The 20671-nt window shown below is 43.5% G+C and overlaps 2 protein-coding genes across 3 annotated transcripts in view; both read right to left on the minus strand.

Moving 5' to 3' along the window:
* Positions 1 to 11205, minus strand: LOC125967027 (histamine H3 receptor). Its single transcript, XM_049717694.1, has 5 exons — positions 11088 to 11205; positions 7931 to 8228; positions 7361 to 7527; positions 2599 to 2970; positions 1 to 2518 (listed from the first exon to the last, which is right to left on the minus strand). Exons 2-5 carry the CDS (start codon positions 8160 to 8162, stop codon positions 2039 to 2041), a joined length of 1251 nt encoding a protein of 416 aa, XP_049573651.1. The 5' UTR covers positions 8163 to 8228; positions 11088 to 11205; the 3' UTR covers positions 1 to 2038.
* Positions 11050 to 20671, minus strand: part of impact (impact RWD domain protein) — an 11640-nt gene continuing 2018 nt past the window's right edge. For both annotated transcript variants that reach the window (XM_049717717.1, XM_049717706.1), the window contains exons 2-11: positions 20005 to 20133; positions 19857 to 19909; positions 19678 to 19740; positions 19476 to 19561; positions 17898 to 18020; positions 17707 to 17801; positions 17008 to 17081; positions 16639 to 16729; positions 13691 to 13825; positions 11050 to 11205 (exon numbers count right to left, since the gene is read on the minus strand). In XM_049717717.1, coding sequence (XP_049573674.1) covers positions 11146 to 11205; positions 13691 to 13825; positions 16639 to 16729; positions 17008 to 17081; positions 17707 to 17801; positions 17898 to 18020; positions 19476 to 19561; positions 19678 to 19740; positions 19857 to 19909; positions 20005 to 20133 — 909 coding nt within the window. In that variant the 3' untranslated portion in view covers positions 11050 to 11145. The remainder of the gene's footprint in view (positions 11206 to 13690; positions 13826 to 16638; positions 16730 to 17007; positions 17082 to 17706; positions 17802 to 17897; positions 18021 to 19475; positions 19562 to 19677; positions 19741 to 19856; positions 19910 to 20004; positions 20134 to 20671) is intronic.

The raw sequence follows: 20671 nt of genomic DNA on the forward strand, positions 1-20671 counted from the left end.
TTCCATTCTTATCGTCAGTCTTTAATTTTTTTTTTTTCTTTGGCTACTCACACCGACACACATTCATCAAGTTACAAAGTTGTCAAGTGCTATTTTTGAGGGAGGATACAAATCAGGTCTTTGAATTGTAGTAAATACTGCATTGAAAGTACACACAACTATTTAACACAGAGTTGGCATAGATATTTTTTTTTTTGTACAAAACTCCTTATTGTGCTGTACATTTAGAAGCCTCAACCGGAGGATGACAAGTGCAGATTTTTAGAGTTGGCAGGTTTCACCTATTAAGCCAACTTTTTTTTTTAATCATTAAATAATATAAAAACAAAATGACATTCAGTATTGAGCGGACAAAAGCGAGCTTCCTTTCATGTGTTCTTAATGTGAACGACATTCGTCACAATATTGCTGCGAGACGACAGGCTCGGATTTGCTATCTATACAAAACCTAAGGATTCTCCTAATGGCATCATGTTGTTTGCGAAAGGACATTTTGTCGTCGGGGCCGATATTAAAAGGCAGCGTAAAACACCTCAGGATGAATTATTGTCGTCATCAGCTCAAAAAAAGGACGCACACGCAAACACGCACACACAGTGGCTGGAAGGCTTAAAGCAGGTCACTGCAGAGAGATTGTCTGTGAATGTTGGCATGCATTTCCACGTGGACACGTACATCTCACAGAAAATCTGTGCTTTTCATCTGGAGCGATTGTATTTTTTTCTCCATTTTTTTTAAGGTGCCATAGGAGTCCCATGCCGCTACCTCCGCCAAGGTGGTTGTGTTCGGATGATTCTTTACAAAACTTTATGAAGAGGAATGAAGATAAATTTTTACATTTCTACAGTTTACTTAAAGAAGACATTTTTTTTTCACAATTTTAAACAATTCACATTCTTTTTGGGAATCAGCCTGTTTTGAGGGGGTGCTCCCATCTCATGCAAATGAGCTAACTCCTCTCTTTAGCTTGAGGCGGCTCCTTCTTTTAAGAATAGCAAGTAAAAATGAAACCAGTAAGGCATGGATTGTATTTTCACTTATAGAGGCGAAACTTCACTCTTGTCAATTTGTGAAGCTGATTCGTGTGACACCAGCAGTATTGAGTATTGTTGATGCTAATGCTAATCAGTGCTAACACTGGAGCTCTGCTTAGCTTTTGGTTTTGATATGATAGTACTTGTGCATAGTCCAACCGTGGCTTGAAAATGTCGGATCGTCAATTCAAATTTGTTAAACACGCAATAAAAAGTCAACTTGACTTGATCCTTTAACTTCATGCAAAGCACAATTCAAGCATTTTCAGGAGCTGCTTTTCTTCCACGGGGTTGCAATTTGCTCCAAATTACAGTGGAACCTCAAATTTCAAAATCTTAAAAAGGGTTTTAAAGTATGGCTAAAGGTGAAGATGCCATTTGCCATCACTTGATTTTTACCATTTCCAGTGATGAACTATTTAAGGCTTGCCTCTTCAACATGTCACATCAGTGTTTAAGATCAAAAGGGTTTAGTTTCATTTTTGGTTTCATTTCATGAAAGTGCTGAGGAAAAAGGTAGTTCAGACAATTTAGTGAAGAAAAAAAAAAAAGCAAATTATTCTAATAAAAAATATATTGAAATATTGGTGAATTTGGAAATACGTAAAATTCAAAGTAGAATAAAAATGAATATAAATATGCATAATTATATAAACATTATGTACAACTTGTATGATGCAAGGATTTGTGAACGTATATAAATATGCATAATTATATAAACATTATGTACAACTCGAACTTGAGACGTTCCACTGTAGTCTGAAGATCCAATCTATCTGCTGACTACTGCAAATTTTGGGGGCAACGCGTTTTTTCTTGATTGTCCGGCCTTGGCGGAGGTCTTCGCCCTTGTGATTCTATCTTAATGTGCTTTGAGCATCCTCACAGACTTATTTTTTTTCTCATTTTGGACTTTTGGGATGGAAGAACAAGGAAGTGGAGTTTTTTTTTTTTCCTCTTTTACACAGTTTGGCAGTTTTTGCATTGGTTCAAGTGTTTTCACTCTAGCAGGACTGCAGCTCCACCACCTGAGGCTGCACCGATTGTCTCTTAGGACACAGGATCTTGGAGAAAGCCCTTCGGAAGCTGCTGTGGCACAGCGGGTACAGGAACGGGTTGATGGCTGAATTGAGCCACAGTAGCCAGAATGTGAAGTCGTACCAATAGTTGGCCACGCACGCGCCGCTGCAGGCGGCTCGGATGATCATCAACAGCGTGTAAGGCGCCCAACAGATTCCAAAAATGCACACGATGACGGCCAGCGACTTGGCCACCTTGATGTCTCGGGAAAGGCGGGATCCCGGCGCCCTGCGACCCGGCATTGCCGGCGAGGGTTGGAACGGCCGAGAGCTCCTCTCCCCTGGCGACAGCTTCTCCCTCTGCGCCAGGATCTGGCCGGCGTTGAGGTTGGCGCAGGAGGACGGCGAGACCCCGTCGTCGTCCTCGATGACGGCGGAGATGGCGGTGGGCTCGCTGCACGACACCTTTGTGACAAGAAACATATGATGATCACGTGTTTTATTTAAACATGCGACTGGCAGTGAAGAAAAAGATGGCGAATAACCTTGCGCGTCTTGACGAAGAACACGGACCACGCCGCGCCGTCCCTCTGCTTCTTGGCCGGCCGGGGGGTCGGCACCTCATGGGGGCTGGCGCTTGCATTTTTGTTGCGCCGGTGGATGTTCAAGTAGATGCTAAGGTTGAAGTAGGCCACCGACACAAAGGGGGTGAAGAACTCAAAGGTGGAGGCGCACAGCAGGAAGTACCAGGTGAAATAGAACTCGGCGTAGCACTCGTGCGCCGGCACCACGCTGTAACCCACCGCCGCCTCCCAAAAGATGATGGCGGGGCCGTAGAGGAGAAAAGCCAGTGCCCACACCGCCACCATCTTGAGCACAGCTTGACGGGTCATGTTGCGCTGTGCTCTGTATTTCACCTGAGATGAAAAACAACCACGGGGCGGGTGACTTTCTGCCATGCACACTATGGCAGTTTATATTGTTTGCTAGCACTAAGCTAAACAGAGACAATGTACGCTAAGAAAATTTAGAGTCATATTTTGGCTCGCTGAAGTTCAGGCACTTGTCCACACTGACTGCTCCTAAAACAAATCTACTTTCCAACACTGGCGATGAATTCCATTTTTTATCCTCCGCAGCTGTCGGCGTCTTGGCCAATCTGAAAAACACCCTCAGAGCGCCGCGTTTAAATAAGCCCAGAGTGCTGCCACGCTGACAGAGTGATGGCGTAAATAAAAAGCCACTCATGATGCTCTTATTTTGCCTTGTGTCAGCGCAGACGAGGGAGAGGCACGGGAGGAAGGCTACCGGGGGAGTAAGGCTGCACAGCTATAGATAAAACAATTAAAATCAAACAGTCAATCAAGTAGTTTGATTTGTCATATATTTGTTCAACTACCAAAACTCAAATAAATAGAATTTAAGAGAGCAATAAGGGGAAAAAAAATATCTAAATTTGTAAAAAAAGGAAAGTATTGTAATAGCAAGAAAAACATTAAATAAAATTGCTATGCGCCCGTTGGCCACTAGGGGGCAGTGTGGTTGTGTATATGCTTAGATTAAAATAGAAGTAAAAATCACATTTGATCTTTTTTTTTTTTTCCAGATTAGAAAGTACATATACTTTCGAGTATTGCTACATTACCTGTCTGTATGTATTGCGACAGCATTTGTGTGCTGCTGCTAGCATTAGCAGTGGCTATGTTTGTAAAATAAAAATAAATATATGTGTAATCCTACACAAGCAACACGGGGTGCTTTGAAACACATGCTGTGCCCTTTGGCACGTTAATTGCTTTTTCTTCGAATCTTATATTTCTTTTATGATCGTGAGAAGCCAAAAATCGAAATCGATTAAATTTTGATTAATTCCGCAGCCCTACTGGGGAGTATCTATTAGGACAGGCTATGGGCGACAGGAGAGATTGTAAGAGACATCTGCTTGCACACTTCATTCATTCTCGTCATCATCATCATCATCTTTGTGGCCATCATGTGAGCATCACCCCATCTTCACTTCATCGCCACTCAGCCGAAATGGCAGCGTTCAAAGAAAGCACCGCTGCTCCACTGACACGTCAAAAAAAAAAATGAGTGCCTCGCACGTCAAATATGAAAAAGAAATAGCCATATAAAAATGAGTGGTTAGCAAATCTGCCTCGCAGTCAGAAGTTCTGGGTTTGATTCTCAGCTTCAGGGTTTCATTCATGTTCTTGCTCTCATTGTTAGGTGTACCGAAGACTTGAAATCAGGATTTGATTTTCCTCCAAAGTGGCCTGTGAAGCGTAACGGATATAAACTTACTTTTGATACATTGCCACTGTCTGTTGTGCTGTATGCTCTCTTCCATGTTATGGATGATTTTTTTTTTTTTTTGACAGCGAGGGGAAGTGAGGAGGGGGGGGGGGGGGGACAGGAAGCTTAAGCCATTTGCTGCCAATATACTACATCCGCTGTCAGATGAGCTCTATGCCCTTCTGTCAGAGAGCTCTTCGGATTGTTTGATGCCCCTTCAGAAATGATCATCGAGTGTGGGAGGGTGCATCCTCCCCCCCGTTGCAAGCCACTGCATATAAAAAAAGGCAAAGCTGCAGCATCACTTTTATAATCTTTGCCAATAACGCTTGAATTTTAATCAAAGTCGCCTTTATGTGTCCCATCAATTAGCTTTTGTAAGTTTTTATGCGTCAGTGTTTTCTTGCATCGGTTTTTTGCTCACTGTCTTAATGGGGAAGGGAACTTTGTGGTGCTGCACAATCTTTTCTCAGCGGCCATGTTTTGTTTTTGACAGTATTTTTAAATGGCAACTACTTTTATAAACGGACAGTGGGGGGTCTTCGGGGGTGTTGAGATTGTTGAAGGGCGTTTGATGTGTTTGGGTCTTTTATCATTTTTGCTTTGCGCGCCAGTTAAAAGGTAGGTAAAGAAAAAATAAATTGATTGAAGAAGCTAAGCACTTTCAAAACAACAGGCTCTAATGTTGCAGACACTCTAAGATGTTCAGATTCTCCCCAAAAAAAAAAAAAATTATAATAATCTGTGTCTGTAATTTATCTTCCTTTTTAAAAAGAAATCCTAGTCAAAACACATGAATATTTTAACAATGCTAATCTGACAACCAAACTTTTCATTCGGGCAAAGCGAGTAGCAAACAAAAAATAAAAATAAAAAAATGTTTTTACACATGACTAAAAATACCAAAAATGTAGGCCAACCTGTCAAAGAGATTCAGCTTGTGCAAGAAGTGAATTTTTAAAAGCCACCTAAAATATTCCAAACTGGCATCCATAAATCAACGCTGCTTGGTATTCTCAGGTTGCCAAAATTTTCCAAATTGACTCAAGGTTACATAACTGGAATTCTTGTGCCTTTCAAACGCTCCGACGTTCCACACCGGGGCGCTTGGTGGGTGTTCAAAATGCATAATGAATGTCTAATGTTGCCAAATAGTAGGGGGCAATGGTAAAATGAACATGAAATGGCAAGTCATTTAGTTCAAAAATTCTTTTTGAAACCTCGCCTCTGGCCATTTATTATTGAATTCCTCAAAGGTTCTTTCACCTTTCATGCAATTGCCATCCTGAAGTTTGTATTTTATTGAATTTTTTTTCCTCAAATTACTCTCCTTCCATGCTCCGGCCGAATTCAAGGAAGCGTTGACCTCCGAGAATAGAATGTGAATAATTTTCATTCGTTGTATGTATGTTTTAATTAATCGGTCAGGCTCTAATTGTCGAATTGTAACAAGTGCATATGAAAGACCCTGGGGAGCATACTCGAGAGTTGGGGGGGAGGTACGAGAAAATAATTGAGGGAAAACTGAGTTAGACAGTACAACTGTCCGTTTTTCAGTCGCAGTGGGAGAAGCACATTTTTGGCATGCTAATGTGTTCTTATTAACGGCAACTTCCGACAGACTGGAGACCCATTATAATTCAAACTACTACTTTGTGTGTGTGTGTGTGTACTTGATTAAAAAAACATCTTGTTGGCGAAGAGGAGAAGCTAAGGGGAAAAGGAACAATTACTGCGAAAAAAAAATCATTGTAAAAAAATCAATAATTGATAATCAATAGTCATCTCCAACCATTCAGAATGTGCACCCTATGCCAATCAGACAAGAAAACGTTGATGCTTCACAAAACCAACGACATCATCTCCCACCTCAAAGGTCCATGAATGATGCAATAAATAATGGGAAAAAAAAAAAGTGCTGACTAAGCAAGAAGCGGAAATAAATCAGCACCCAACTAAACTACATGGCTGACCTGTGCCTTCTGCCCTGCAATCCATTTTCATCAAAACATGCTGACTCAAATGTATCTATTTTCGCTCATTGGTTTAAAATTAAAAAAAAGTTTCCCGCTGTGGAGTAGGTCAGACGCAGAGCATCATGGACCATCTCAAACGGCTCAATTGTCCAGGAGAGTTAATTGATTTGTTCTCAAGTGATTGTCAACACTTGGTTAATAACGCATGAAGATATCTGTCCATCCATTTTTCTTCATCCTCATCAGAGTGAGTCAGATGAACTTCCACCAAGAGCCACTTGCTCACTCACATTGCCACCTACATCGTAAAAAGGCAACCGGGTGAGACGACGTCAAAGTACTTGAAGAAAAACGGATTGAGGACAAAACATAAAACTGAGGTATGAACCCCGTACTGTGAGGCACAGGTGCCAACCACTAGGGCAACATGCTGCTAAATTCATTCCTGTTGTTTTTTTTTTCATTGGGACGTTCAAACCATTCGAAACAGCTCTCAGTGTGACGCAGTGCAACCCACCTACAAAACTGAGCCTGGGCATCAAAAGCACAGTTTGTTCTTTTTTTTTCTCCCCCAAATAGCGAGTGCCGTCCAGTGCGGTGGCACACACAAAAAAAATGGCTCCCTCCAGCTATTAAGTTGCCCATTTCTGGTAGAGAACAAAAAAAATCCATACTGCAGGTAAGCTGCAGCCTATTCCAGTTGTCACCCTGGATTGGTCGCTGACCAATCACGGGGCCCCACACATTCACCTTCAGGAACAATTTGCAATCATCAGTAAAGCTGGCAAAGAAAACGAAGCAAGCATAGAAGAGAATATTCGAAGCTGAGATTCGAACCCAGAGCCCAGACTGCGAGGCAGACACGCATCGTGCTCATCCATTCATCGCGCCAGTTAATTAGGTCAGTTAGTGGCCAATTTTTCCGAGACGGTCGAACAATGAGGAACATCTCGTGACGCAGTGCGCCCCACCTTCAAAAGTGCAAAACTCAGCTCAGCATCAAAAGCACAGTTTTTTTTTTTTTTTAAGTACTCACAGCTCTGGTGACAGACAGGAAGCGGTCGTAGCTGATGAGCACGATGTTGAAGACGGAGGCGGTGCAGAGCAGGTAGTCCATGACCAGCCACACCTTGCACAGACCCTTGCCCAGCATCCACCTGCCCGTCAGGTTGTACGGGATGTACACCGGGATGCAGAAGGCACCTAGGAGCACATCATCACGCACATCGGAATGAGGATCATGACAGTTTGCTCACGCCAGGGAGGGAAGATGAGCAACGTTTTGGGAATGCAATCTGAATCCCTGCAGTGGTTTGATTGGAGAAGAGGGGGGGGGGGGGGTTAAATGTATCCTGTGCTGCAGATAAGAGCAGCACAAAGAAGATGTGAGGAAGAACACCCACCAACCCCAAAAAATCATAAAATGGACTCTATTTTTTGAGCAACAAATTGTCCACTCCATACTGAGTGATTGGGAGATAATTGCAGGGAGGAACAAAAGACTTGGGAGGCAGGGAAAGCGGCGAGGAGGGAGGGAAGGGGGGGGGGGGGATCCAAAATGTGCACGCAAAAATAAGAGAGGGCTAGACACAAAGGGGCAACTCACCCACGAGGAAATCAGATATGGCCAGGTTGAGGAAGAAGTAGTTGCTCTGAGTTCTCAGGGTTTTGTCCACCACAAAGGCCAGGATGACCAGCGCGTTGCCCGCCACCACCGTGGCCACCAGCGTCACCATCAGCACCGACAGGAGCAGCGCCAGGTAGCCCGGCAGCGGCAGCGCGCCGCCCGACACCGCCGGGGTCAAGTTGCCGCTGGAGTTGGACTCCAACACGCCCATGGTTAGCGGCGCTCCCGCAGCATCGTCGCCGCCCCCTCGCCTGGCTGCCACTTCCTAAGTTCTGAGCTGCCAAAAAGACATCAGGGGAGACCCTCGGGTGGAGTCGTGTGCCATTGTTTGTTTGGGGACTTTGGAGAAGTTTTGGGAAGAAGAGGAAAAGAGGGCACGGTTCATTGAAACAAAAGAGGGGGGGAAGGAAAAAGAGGCATCCGCGGGTCACCTCGCGTGGACGGTGGAGCGCGGGAAGATTCTCCTCGCGCGTGGCGCGCGCCTTTATTCCTTGTGCGCATAAGAGGTGTGAGCGCACGTTCTTTTTTTTCTTTGTCACCCATCGGCAGCTCTACTTCCGTTCAGAGCTCTGCAATAAAAGCGTCTCCACAACCACGACAAGGTCACACGAAGGAGCGGGAGAAGAAAAAAAAAATCGATGTAGAAATATTAAGGCGATGAAAAATGTCAATGTATCATTCAGTAATGGTAGAAGAGAAATGGAAGAGGATTAAAAAAAAGTTTGCACAATGTAGACATTTTCAAAAATGTTGGCATCACATTGTTCTTAAGTACAGTTTAAATTTAAAAAAAATCTGACACACTTGTTCTTTAAGTGTCTTCTGGATTTAGATGAAGCTTTCCCCCTCTTCATGCTCGATCCCTTTCAAAGGGACTCCAAAATAGACTCTAAACCGGGTCGCCCCCCCTCCCTTCAAATTGTTCACCCACCACGTGTGCTCTTTTATTTTGAAAGAACGCAAGCATCCGGCAGCGCCTCTTTGTCCTCCTCCTCCCCCCCCCTCATTCCTGCAGTGTGCATTCACAAACCTTGAAGAGGTTCACTCCACATGAACTTGCGTAAGCCTCAGCTCCATTTAGAATCCAGCTCATGACAAATGTAATCCCTCCCCCCCCCGAAAAAAAATCAAATAAATATTAAGGTCTCTTTTTACGAGCCTGTCTGTGTGCACAGATGATGAGATGAGCACATATCAAGATGAGAACATCAAAGCTGAGAAAAGACTGCTTTGTCTTGAGGCGAAGATGCAGTGTCTTGTTTTTTTTTTTTGTTTATTTATGTCTAAATTGGAGGATCCGAATTGGAGCCCCGCCCGAGTTTTTAAAGTCTAACCGCGAAATGTCAAAGACGCCCTGCATAGACAGCTGCTGTGTAAAATATGCAAATCCACTTTGAAATTTAATCAATGAAAGCTACGCGTGCAAGAGTGTGTAGCCGGTGGTTATCTTTATTATTAGTTTAAACGCATATTTAGGACTGAATAACTTCTCGTTGTTGCTGTCGCTTTGTCTCGTGTGGCTTAAAAAGAACAACTTTGAAGTTATTCAAGTTATGCAGGAAAAACGATTTTTCACAAATCAAAGTTTCTTGACTTTATTTATTTATATTACAGTGCATATTTTAAGAACGTCTTCAAATGTCAAAATTTTTGCAAGCCAAAAAGAACCGTAATTGAAATTTTGGAAAATAAATTGTATTGAATTTGTGTGTTTAAATCGGATCCATAATCACAGGCATATATATTCTTCAACTTCGGAGTTTTCCAGCATAATTGAAGCAGAAATTTAAAACATCAGCGCCCACCGTGAGCCGCCTACAAAGGTATGTAATTCCCGTCAAGCGGATCCCATGTTGGCTCCGCTCAGCTCAAGGTGTTCCCCTCACAAGGATAAGAAGTCAAGCTCAAGAGGGATCATATTCTGGGATTATCGCAGCCGCCCGTGAAATAAAAGTCAAACTAGAGGCAAAGTTCCGTGATGCGTTTGATAGCTCATCCGCAATGCTCAAGATTACCGCTATGGGACATAGATCGGACTTTTGCAAAAGTCTTGGCCCTCCCAAGCATTGTTGATTTTAAAAGCATTCTGTACATCCGCCATTTTTATTAGTGATGGCCGAGTACCGACCCTGGGTATCGGTACCGCCGTTATTTCAAAGTATTGACATAAAAATACGATATTGGGATATCAGGTTTTCTTTAAAACGATCTGTTGTTTTCAAATGTAGTGGTATCGGTACTCGGTATCGGTGCCTACTGCTATCGGTCTGAAAGTGTTAAATCAGTAAAGCTTTTCAATTCAGCATCATCTCAAATACTTGCCTCCGATTTAAAAAAAAAAAAAATGGCGTATTGATGTTCATTTGTTCCTCCGAAAGTGACGAATGGTTGGCTATGTGTTGTCGGTTGCGTGTATTGGTTCTTTTCAAGCTTGTGGAGCAAATCTAAGCTGACACGATGATGATGATGATAATGATAAGCTTGTGGGGGCGTACTCGCAGCTCCTTGTAATTATTCTTGCAGGAACTTTGCACGTCAAAATGAACACGGCATCCTTAAAAAAGCCCCCGCCCCCCGCTCCCTCAGTGCAAAATGACTAAACGCTGAATTTGTATCAACATTTTAAAAAGGACTCGTGAGGGCGACGCGTGCCGAGAGCGCCGTAAGATGAACCCCCGGATATTTATAGGAAGCTGTCGGAATCTGCCTGAAGCCAGCAAGGGAGCGTTTTTAAAATTCAGATGATGTCTCCCCCCCTCCTCCCCTCCTGGTGAGGAAGTGACATCTCATCAGAGGTGAGGGAGCCCCTCCACAGCGAGACCCCACGGCGCATGCAAAACACTCGCCGATGACACGAGCAAGCACGGACATGAACAAACTTCACTCAGTCAACTTGGGTTCTGATTCATCGGAATAAATACGCGTCAATCCCATTTGGGTTTGGAACAAAAAGATCACGCGATGACGCTTATTCCGGCAGTTTTACATGTTTTGGAAAAGGTGTCGCATCACTCTGAGAAAAACTCTCGGTTCAAATGTTTTTGTGATAAAAAAAAAAAAAAAAGAGATTCGCATTAGTCATCAACACAAATTGCGTGTTCGATTAGAAAGTAAAATGTCGGCTTTTAATACTTACTAAAATGCTCTCCAACAAAGGTTGGAACATAATAGATTAAAAGTCTTTTCCGCCACAGTCATTTTGTCTTCTTGCCTTTTAGCCGCTTTGCCTTCCCTGCTGATTTGGTGACATCATCCTGTTAAACAGCCAAAAAAAAAAATGGATTAGGGACTTATGATTGTGCTACTGGCTGGATGGCGCTTTCGAGTTTTTGACAGACATTTGGGCTTTTTTGCTGCTTGCTGTGTCGCCGCCTGGCTGAACTATGTTAATCACAACCTACTGATTGGCCCCGGTTGCTTCTTCAACGTAAGCCCATAATTGCATCAAACGTTGCACTCCTCGAGCGCTCTACAAAATCGCCGTGAACTTTGAACCTCAGCTGGATGGAGCACACCAGCCAACGGGGCCAGAAGAGAAATCATCTGAGAGAATCTCACAAAGCCTGAAAGAAGCGAGCTTATTTCACCTTTGCCCGTAGCCATATCTTCCATCGTGTATCAGACAGCCATTAAAATCAAAACGCTTCTTGTTGCAAAGCATTAAGAATTTTTAGGGGTTAACAAAAAAACTGAGTCTTTATCTTTTTGGCTCCTCTCACGATTTCTTCAACATGCTATTAATGTGTTATTTTCCTGCACTGAATTTCAAAGGAATGAGGGGAGCCGCTTCCATCGACTGTGTTCACGCTCACAACGGCGCACATGCTCCTTTCTAACGGAATACGTCTGCGAAAATACCAAAAGAAGAGAAACGCCACGCCACATAATTGGACCGCGCTTTGCGCTAGACGAAATTAGGGCCGTTCCTGTTTGAAGGTCCGAACTGAAACGATTAATTGGCGCCCTCCACTGGCAGAAATGTAGACATGCAACAACGCTTCATCGGTGGCACAATTTCCGTCATTCTTTCTTTTCTTTTTTTAGTGACTGTTCTTGGGTTAGTTTTCAGCTGTAAACACAGAAGTGAGGCCAACGGGCACGTCGACACTCTTGTCTGGGTTTTACGGAGCTCGTAAATCACAATTGCCCCAATAAAAAAACCTTGTACCTCGGTTTGTTATTTTAATTCCTTCTTAATAAAAGTCGACGTTTAAATTAATGTGTCCTGATCTAACCTTTTTTCTTTAAAAAACATGGAGCGTCATTGTTGAGTAAATATAATTAATCACATTAATCGGGACACTTAAATGGGCCACAAGTCTGATACCATTGCCACGGGCTGGCTAAAAAACAACAACACTTTGATTAATTTTATCGATTACCTCCGCACGGGAACCTCGGGCTGGATTACGACGTACGAGTAAATACCGAGGATAATCAAACCGGGGCTACGACCGAAGAGTTTGTTCCCGCCGCAGACGCTACCTGGAGCGTTAGTCCGTGGAGGAATAGTGTGAATCTATAAGGACTCGTGACCTATTTATCACATGATGCTGTAAGTGCACAGTTTCGGCGCCACGGCGGCGTTTTGCAGAGCGGAGAATCAGGATGCAATTAAAAGTTCAGATTGGGCCTGTGATTGCATTCCAAATACAAAATTGAAGAGGTTTGTAAGCCCGCCGACTGGATTTATAAGGTGACCTTGGAGTAAACATGGATTTCTCTCCACAAACATATTTTGAGATTTTAGAGCGAACGAGCGAAAAGTCAAAGCCTGTTTTTTTAAGAACTGAAACGCCTTGTGATAGGACAAACGCTCCCCGCGGCTTCAGATGGCCCACTTAATGTGTGTCTGCACCAAATTACCGCTTTAAAAAAATAATTAAAACAAATAAATCTTTTCAAGGCTTCCTAATCAGTAAAATGAAGCCAAATCGAGCCCACCTGGGGTGAAATTGTTCATCTGAGCTGCTAGCTTGGTTGTTTAAACAAGACGAGTGGAATACGTACGCGCCAAATATTTTTTGTGGGTCATTCGCCAGCAAGCAAGCAGTCCCTGCATCTGTTTTGGCACGCAGCTTGACGTTCAGCTGGCCATTAAAGCGGAAATCAAGCAACAGTTTTTTTTTTTTTTTTTAACAGTAAACTGAAATCTTTTTGAAGTTTTTTTTTTTTTTTTTTTTTTAAATAGGACTACCTTTAATCTCTGTGTGTGACGTTCCAGCTCAAAAGCTCCATTGCGCTATCAATGAAACAAGTTTGCAGAACATAAAAAAAAAAGCAAAAAAAAAAAAAAGCTTCAAAGCGGACAGGCGGCTGACTTCGGGGAGGAAGTGTTTGATCTCTGAAAGCAGATGTTTCAAAATGGTGTCCGAATGTGAAGGCGAGGAAGCGGCAAAGTACGCACGTGCGAGCGGACATTTTGTTGCAGCGACTGAGCATCATTCAAAGAGCGCAGTGACGACTCTGCCCGCTAATGGCTGCCCTCGCTCGGCGGGGTAACGCCACTTGTCACTACGTCTCCCCGACCGGTTCCTTGAACCCGACACTCAGTCGGCCTCGGAGGCCTTTTCGCAGTCGCCGCGGGATGCCATTAGCGTGTCGATGTGACACTGCTGCACTCACTAATGTCTTTTTGCTATTTGAACATCTGACATTCACCTCGAATGCTATTTTGTGTTTTTGTGGGACAAGCTGTGGTGGCTCGAAATCCTGTAAACAAAAATGGGGACGACTCACCGATGAGGCGGCGTAGCCCTCTTGCAGCAGGATGCTTCGAGCGCAGTTGTTGATGTGCTTGAAACGGTCCGGACCTAGCAGAATCCCTCCGTACCACCGGGACACAACTACTAGCACGTTGCGTACGTCCAGAATCTGTAGCAAGTCACAAAGTGGACAATTTTTTAAACGATAAATGAGTGCTCCAACAGTTGAACCTTTGAAGTGATGTCCAGCAATCAAATGTTACATTCCAAAACCAAGTAAACGTTTTATTGCAAGGCCAGTTCTCAACACCAGGGAGCGACGCTCCATAAAAATGGGTGAATTCATTTCCTTGAACGTATTCCATAAAATCCGAATACCGTGGGGGTGCATACAAAATATTATCGCAAAGAATCTTTTAGACTTGACTTTCACTTTTAACTAAAAAGTCTTGAAGGAGAAGAAACTAAAACTGATTCACATCAAGTCAGTGTCTGCGAGGTGATGGCCCGATATGGAAAAACTGTGTCCTAGATTTAATTTGAGATTGAATCATGATGATCGGCTTTTAAAGAAAAAAAAAAAAAGATATGAAAGTGGGCAAATTCGCGGGTTGCCTTCATTTTCTGCATTGGTGCCTGCACTCATACTGACAATTACATTTCAACCGCAATGCTAATAGTTAGCCTAGCTTCCAACGCCTTGGAAGTGTCTAAAAAGGTTGTTGCGTGACATAATGTCAGAGTGGCTTTACACGTATCGTATAGTTATCGAGATCGGCGATGAAGATGCCCCATCCCCGGCATGTAACGAGCTCCGCCGAAGATGGATTATTCTCTAATCCTCTCATCAAAGTCCCAGTAAATCACTAATCATGCAATCCCTCCCTTTTAAAAATGCCCAACTCACACAAAGCTTCCATTCTTTCGACGGGGAGAGTATCGGAGGGGACCGTCCGCACATCTGGCAACCCAAATTATTAATCAGTGCCTTCTTTTATTCATGCAATCGGATGCTCACGGGCGTAAAAGCACCAATCAAGAATGAGCAAATGGGAAGAAAGGCTTGCTTGGAGAGCAATGAGATTAGAGCAGAACAGATTAATGCCAAAGTACTTGATGTAAATTGCTCCGTGCACTGCGAGTGTCACAAGGAGAAGATGAACGCGTGCGTTCTCTCACTGGGACGGACCAAAAGATAGAAAGTGTCACTTTGAGACAGGAATGGAATGCATCTGTGATTCTTCTCTCATGCGTGAAAGTTTGACGTCCAGCTCATGGCTGCTGCTTTTCCATTAGGAACTAAAAAAAGAACAATTTGAAAACAAATATGCGGAACAATAGGAGTGAGAAATTCCCAGGATTCAATTTCAGGGTTATTGGTAGGAATGGCTCTCATTCATTTGACTCTCGAAGAACTTTCCAAAGAGATATTTTAGTTTTCATTTGCTTGGCTAACTTTACTTTGCTGGATGAACTTTGGGTTGCGGCACAAGTAGCAACGAGCTCACTAAGCTAGCAACTAGCGTGGCTAAATCTCTAACTAAATTTCGACAAAGTGTGCATTTTTCTCACAATTAAGGACCTTGCTCTTCAAACTGTGTAGTCGAAGGGAGCAAACCTAAACGCTAATTGCTACTTTCCAATTAGCTCGGACTTTGACAGGGTCTTGTGGTATCAGAATTAGCCCACCAGCCACGAACAGGTGAGTTTTTCAGCAAATCCCTTCCACACACACAAAAAAAAAGCGTTAATTGGTGAATCTGTGAAAAGTGGATCGTGAATAGGTTCCGTAAAGTATAACTGAGACATCCAGACAAATTACATTTTCTGATAAAACTGCTTTCAGGAAAACAATGCCAGTTTCTCGGGAGGAATCCCCCCCCCCACAGATGTACAAATCAAATGTTAAAGCACACTTGGCATCAAAGCACCATAAAAGAATTCACAATGCCATCTCCCTGTTATTTTATAGACGTCCGCATGCATAATGTATATAATGCAAGACTTTTCTGGTATCAAAAAGAAAAGGAAATGAGCTAAGCGCAGAGCCGTCAAGACACCTCCTCTCCTCTCATCACAATCGCATCACATGGAGGTCAAACCTTTTTTTTGTCAGCCTCGCTCCAGTGTCACGAATCAAAGGAAAGACTCGCCATCCAAACCAACGGGACGACGCTCACCCGATGTGACTCTGCAACTTTAACGAGCCCGTCGAGGAAAACTTTATAATTACCCTATCGTGTTTTGATAACGAGCGGCGGGCTCGGCTTTTGTGTGGCACATCCGCATAATGCCTTGACAATTATTGGTGTGCGTGGGACTGTGAATCGCAATGCCATCTGACAACTGCAACCCAGATCAAAAAACAAAACGCGTCTCTTTGATTTGAGAAATGAGAAGATTAATATCATCTCTGCATGGGGAACAGATTGTCATTACACAATATGGAAATACTGCAAGTAATGTAACGTACCGAGAAGGGATGGGCGAGGATCGATACAGAGTATCGATGTCAAGGTATCGGTACTCGCGATACCAGTATCTTGTGGACGCTTTAGAAACTTCAAAATGAAAAAATAGAAGAAGAGAAACCTGATGTATTTTCAGTTAGCGCCAACGTGGAAAGCAGCACAGATTTTTAAAGGTCAGCGAGCGGGGAACTTCTTCCTCGTTAACAATCACACTCTAAAAATGCTCAGCAGACTGTGGAAGCGAACAGGCCGTGCGCTTGGAAGAGACGCAATTAAAATAAAATGTTTTCTTTTTGAACCGGCTGGGAAGTTGTACCATCTGTTTTTCCTCAACCAAAACTTTGCGTTGGAGCCTGTCGTGTGTGTGTGTATGTATGTATGTAGTATGTATATAAATATATACGTATATATAATATATATTATATTCAAATATATATTTTATATATATTATTATATACACACACACTCAGAGTCCTCAATGTGCCGAGCTTGTGCTTAATGGACCGCTCACCTGCAGCAAATGGAGCAACCTGCCACCTGCCGCTGTCTCACCGTCATCTTCGCAGTCCTGCAGGAAGCTGTTCTTATCCTCGCAGTAGATCCTAACACACACACACACACACAGAGTGTAAAAATTGTTTGGTCAACTTGTCACCGCTAGTGACGTCTGCGTTAAATGTCAGCAACTCCTCCCCGGTCGGCCAGGCAGCGCTTCAGGGGCTCCACCTCATTAGAGCATGCAAAAAAAAAAGAAGAAAAGAAATCGACACAAAAAGCCAACTGTGTGTGTGTGTGTGTGTGTGTGTGGACAAGGCAGTTCTTTCTTGACCTTTAATTGCGACATTTGGAGAGGAGGGAAAAGCTGGTGAGTGTCACCGACCTATACGCGTAGATGTTGTGAGTGGCGCTGGCGATCTTTTTGTTGTCATACAGCCGCTCCAGCGCGGCTTTGACCTGAGACGCAAGAACAAGTGTCAGAACTTCGCCACAAAAAAAAAAAAACTTCAAGCTTGAAACCCTCAATTGATTATCTGCTCTTTGCTTAAAACCCTAATTTGAAGCCGTAATCCTGATTTTAAAGCAATTATTTCAAATCGGAACCCAGGCTTGAAATTGCACCACTTGTTTGACACCCAACTCAGGCCAGGGAAAAGTTCCTGATCCGAGGACCTTGTTTCTCAATTCTTGAGTCCACCTCGTACTAAATGACTTTGAAGAATGAACCTTTCCACTAATACCTTCAAGCATGACACAGATGATAAAGAGAGTGAAGAGGGCGGAAAGGAAACACGAAACAGTTGGCAAACAGCAGCTGGCGCAACAAATTTTGCGGCTCCCTTTTTTTTTTTTTTTTTTCTTCTGGGAACATCAGAAGACAAACTGAACACTTCCAGAGCGTTGCAATGAGATGAGATGTAAATGTCACACACTGTTAACTGCCGCCGGCGCCTGCTCGTAGCAAAAGCAGATCCAAAAACAGACTTTGTTTTTTTTTTTTTTGGGGGGGGGGAGGATGGAGTGGCACTGTGGATCTCATTCAATTATGCAAATCAAGTGTGTGTGTGTTGTTTGAAGTCACCTGTCTTGGCATCACCACAGGCGCCAGGTGAGGCTGGAAGGTGCTGCGGCGGTCTGTGATGCAGTCGCCGTGTTTGATCGGCGGCGCCTCTTCATCTAAACCGGGACGAATTTTTACATCACCGAGGTGTTGAAGAGCCTTTCTGTGATTATGTCGTTAGGTTTGATGAACGGTGTGTTTTTTTCGCGCACCGTTTGCGTGTTCCAGGAAACGTTGCGCCTCCTCTGCACTCAATGTGAGACTCGTCAAGTCTGGCACGTCTTCGTCTTCCACGTCTTCCTCCGCGGTGAGGGTCACCTGCTTTGACTGCTCCACTGCGAGAGACAAAAACGTGTCGACATGTGAGCGTGAAGGGAAAATCCAAAATGGTCTTTACAATATGTTCTAAGCGGCCCCACTAGTGTTTTTACGTGCGTGTGGAGGCGACGGAGGAGCATGTCACCCGGGGCAACCGCATCGCTCATTGATGTGTTTGTAATTGTTTTAGCATGAAAGGCGCTTGGGTGACAAAAGATGTCATAGCTTTACACACACAGCGAGCCAATTAATTTTTGCAGGGGAAGGGGGAGGGGGGGGGGCGTTTTGGAGGGATGAGGCAATTTTAGCTTTAGAAGTAAACGATGGCACTAATTGGCATTTAGTCATCACAGGATCAAATAATAATCAAGCAAGCTTAACCTGATTTGAATACCTGATGAGATGCACGCTCGCTCTCACACCTTTGTTAACTCACACACACTTCCGGACAATTCTTCAAGCTAATACCAGGAGCTGTCAATCAGGGATCTTGGGTTCGACTTATTATCACATGAATTCCAAGAAGTGGACGTAGTGTGCTGCACAACAATGACACTCTGGCCACACCTCCAGGTTGTTGCTCAAAAGGAGCGTCTGGCGGAGTATTGCAATCCGTCGGGATCGGCCCACAGATAACAACATCCCCTCCCCTCCGCCAGAAGACGGCCTTCAGACAGACACGTGTAGGAAATCTTTCATTTGGTTATCTCGTCCACCTCAAAAGACACTGCTAAAGAAACGGCGGGCGTTAGGCTGATAGTCATCTAAATGCGATGCCGTCACTCAAAGCGAGCAAGCAGGCTTTTGTGTTCATCCGCTTGAAGCTTTTCGCCACATTTCGTTACATCCGCACCTCGCTGGAACTTCAGTTAAAAAAAAAAAGGAAAATCTTTTTTTACTGGAACGTAATCTGAGAGAGGCTGCTCGCTGTCACAGAGTGTGATGTTATTCAAGCGCAACAATACACCGCTAGTTGCCAGGATCTTTTATGCAAATGACTCATCAGTGAGACGCGGGATCGTGTGAAAGACGATTGCATCGGCTTGCGGGCGCTACGTGGAAAGTAAAATTTTCCGTATCCTGTTGACATACTGCCATGAATCCACCTTTGGTCATTCATTGGTGGAAATGAATGAAAAATATCAACACGGGGCCACGTCACACTTGTGTGCTGCATATTAAAGAGATACTAGAGAAAGAACTAATTTGATCATTTAATTAATTTTTCTCGTACAGTACAGTTGATGTCGAATGACAATGACATCACATACTCAGGGCTCAGGTAACAACCAATCACGGCTCAGTTTGCAAACGTCACATGACCAAACCCATAAAACCTTGATAGGTCATGTGATGTGATGTCAAATGCGTTTTTAAAGTAAAAGAAATCAGTGATAGAAAAATATGAACTTTTTACTGATGAAAAACAATAAATATTTCTTTTTCCACTATGTTGTGTCTGTCCATCTCACCTGTTTCAGAGTCTTGAGCTTTCTCGAGCAGGAATTCTCGGATTTTTTCCACCCACATGTAGAGTATGCTCTCCCCTGCATGCTGGCTGCAAAACATTCAGCGGGGTGACTTATTACGAAAACCCACTGGGGGTGGGGGTGACCACAGGGGGGTTTCTGTACCACCCTCTTGTCAAAAGCCAGAGATGAGAGAGGCACTCACACATAGAGGTCTTCCAGGCTGTTGGCCAGTCGAACCCTCTCAGCGCCCCGCAGCCACGCCGCACTACAAAAAAGCCGAGAACAAACGCAACGCTATCAAGTGGGGGCGACGAGTGGCTTGTTGTCAGATAAATTAGTCAGATCGCCCGAGAATTAAATTTGAAAGGCAAATGCACCGACTTGATCTGGTAGATTGGCGGGGCAGAGCTGGGATAATCAGGCGGGAGAATAATCTAGACGAGAGAGAGGGTACAAAAAAAAAGAAGTCATTATACAGATTGCAAGGGGAAAACAAATGATGTTGTGTTTTTTTTTTTTGTCTCTGCACCTGCAAACAAGCTGTCAGTTTGTTCTCTGCCATGTCATTTGATATTTTGATGCAAAATATTCTGGACGCCTCGTCGATGACACACCATTCGTCACCGTAGATAGACGACAGGGCCTCCACCTCCTCCATCTGAATGGAGTGACAATAACACATCAATCACATCATAAGACTTACCTCCTCTGCCTCGCAACTAAGACATCAAAAGTGTCGCAGATGGCACATTTGTGAGTTTTAGCCTGCATAAAAGACTATAAAACCCCAAAGACTGTAGTATAGTTGTTCCAAGAGTATATTTACAATTTATGAACTGTTCGTTCATTCTTGACTTTTTTTTTTAATCTGTGCATGGCACTTCATATAAAAAAAAACAATGTACAGCAATTTTCCTTAATTCACTTAACAGTTGTACATTTTTTTACTTTACAAAAGGAGGCAGTTTGATTATCTTGTCTTTTACAAATTATAATTAGTTTTATTAGCACGAGGTGTACCTATTATTTCAGGTATGACTGAACACGAATTACACGTTGTCCGTTTCTGTGCTTAGCTAACTACCCAATGATATCCATGATTGCAAATTAACTATGTTTGATGATCCTCGGATCATCACGACAACCTGCCAAGACTTCTTCAAGCCATACAGGGTTAGACTTACGCGCTCTCCGCA

The sequence above is a fragment of the Syngnathus scovelli genome, chromosome 10, assembly GCF_024217435.2.
Source record: "Syngnathus scovelli strain Florida chromosome 10, RoL_Ssco_1.2, whole genome shotgun sequence".
Classification (NCBI taxonomy): domain Eukaryota; kingdom Metazoa; phylum Chordata; class Actinopteri; order Syngnathiformes; family Syngnathidae; genus Syngnathus; species Syngnathus scovelli.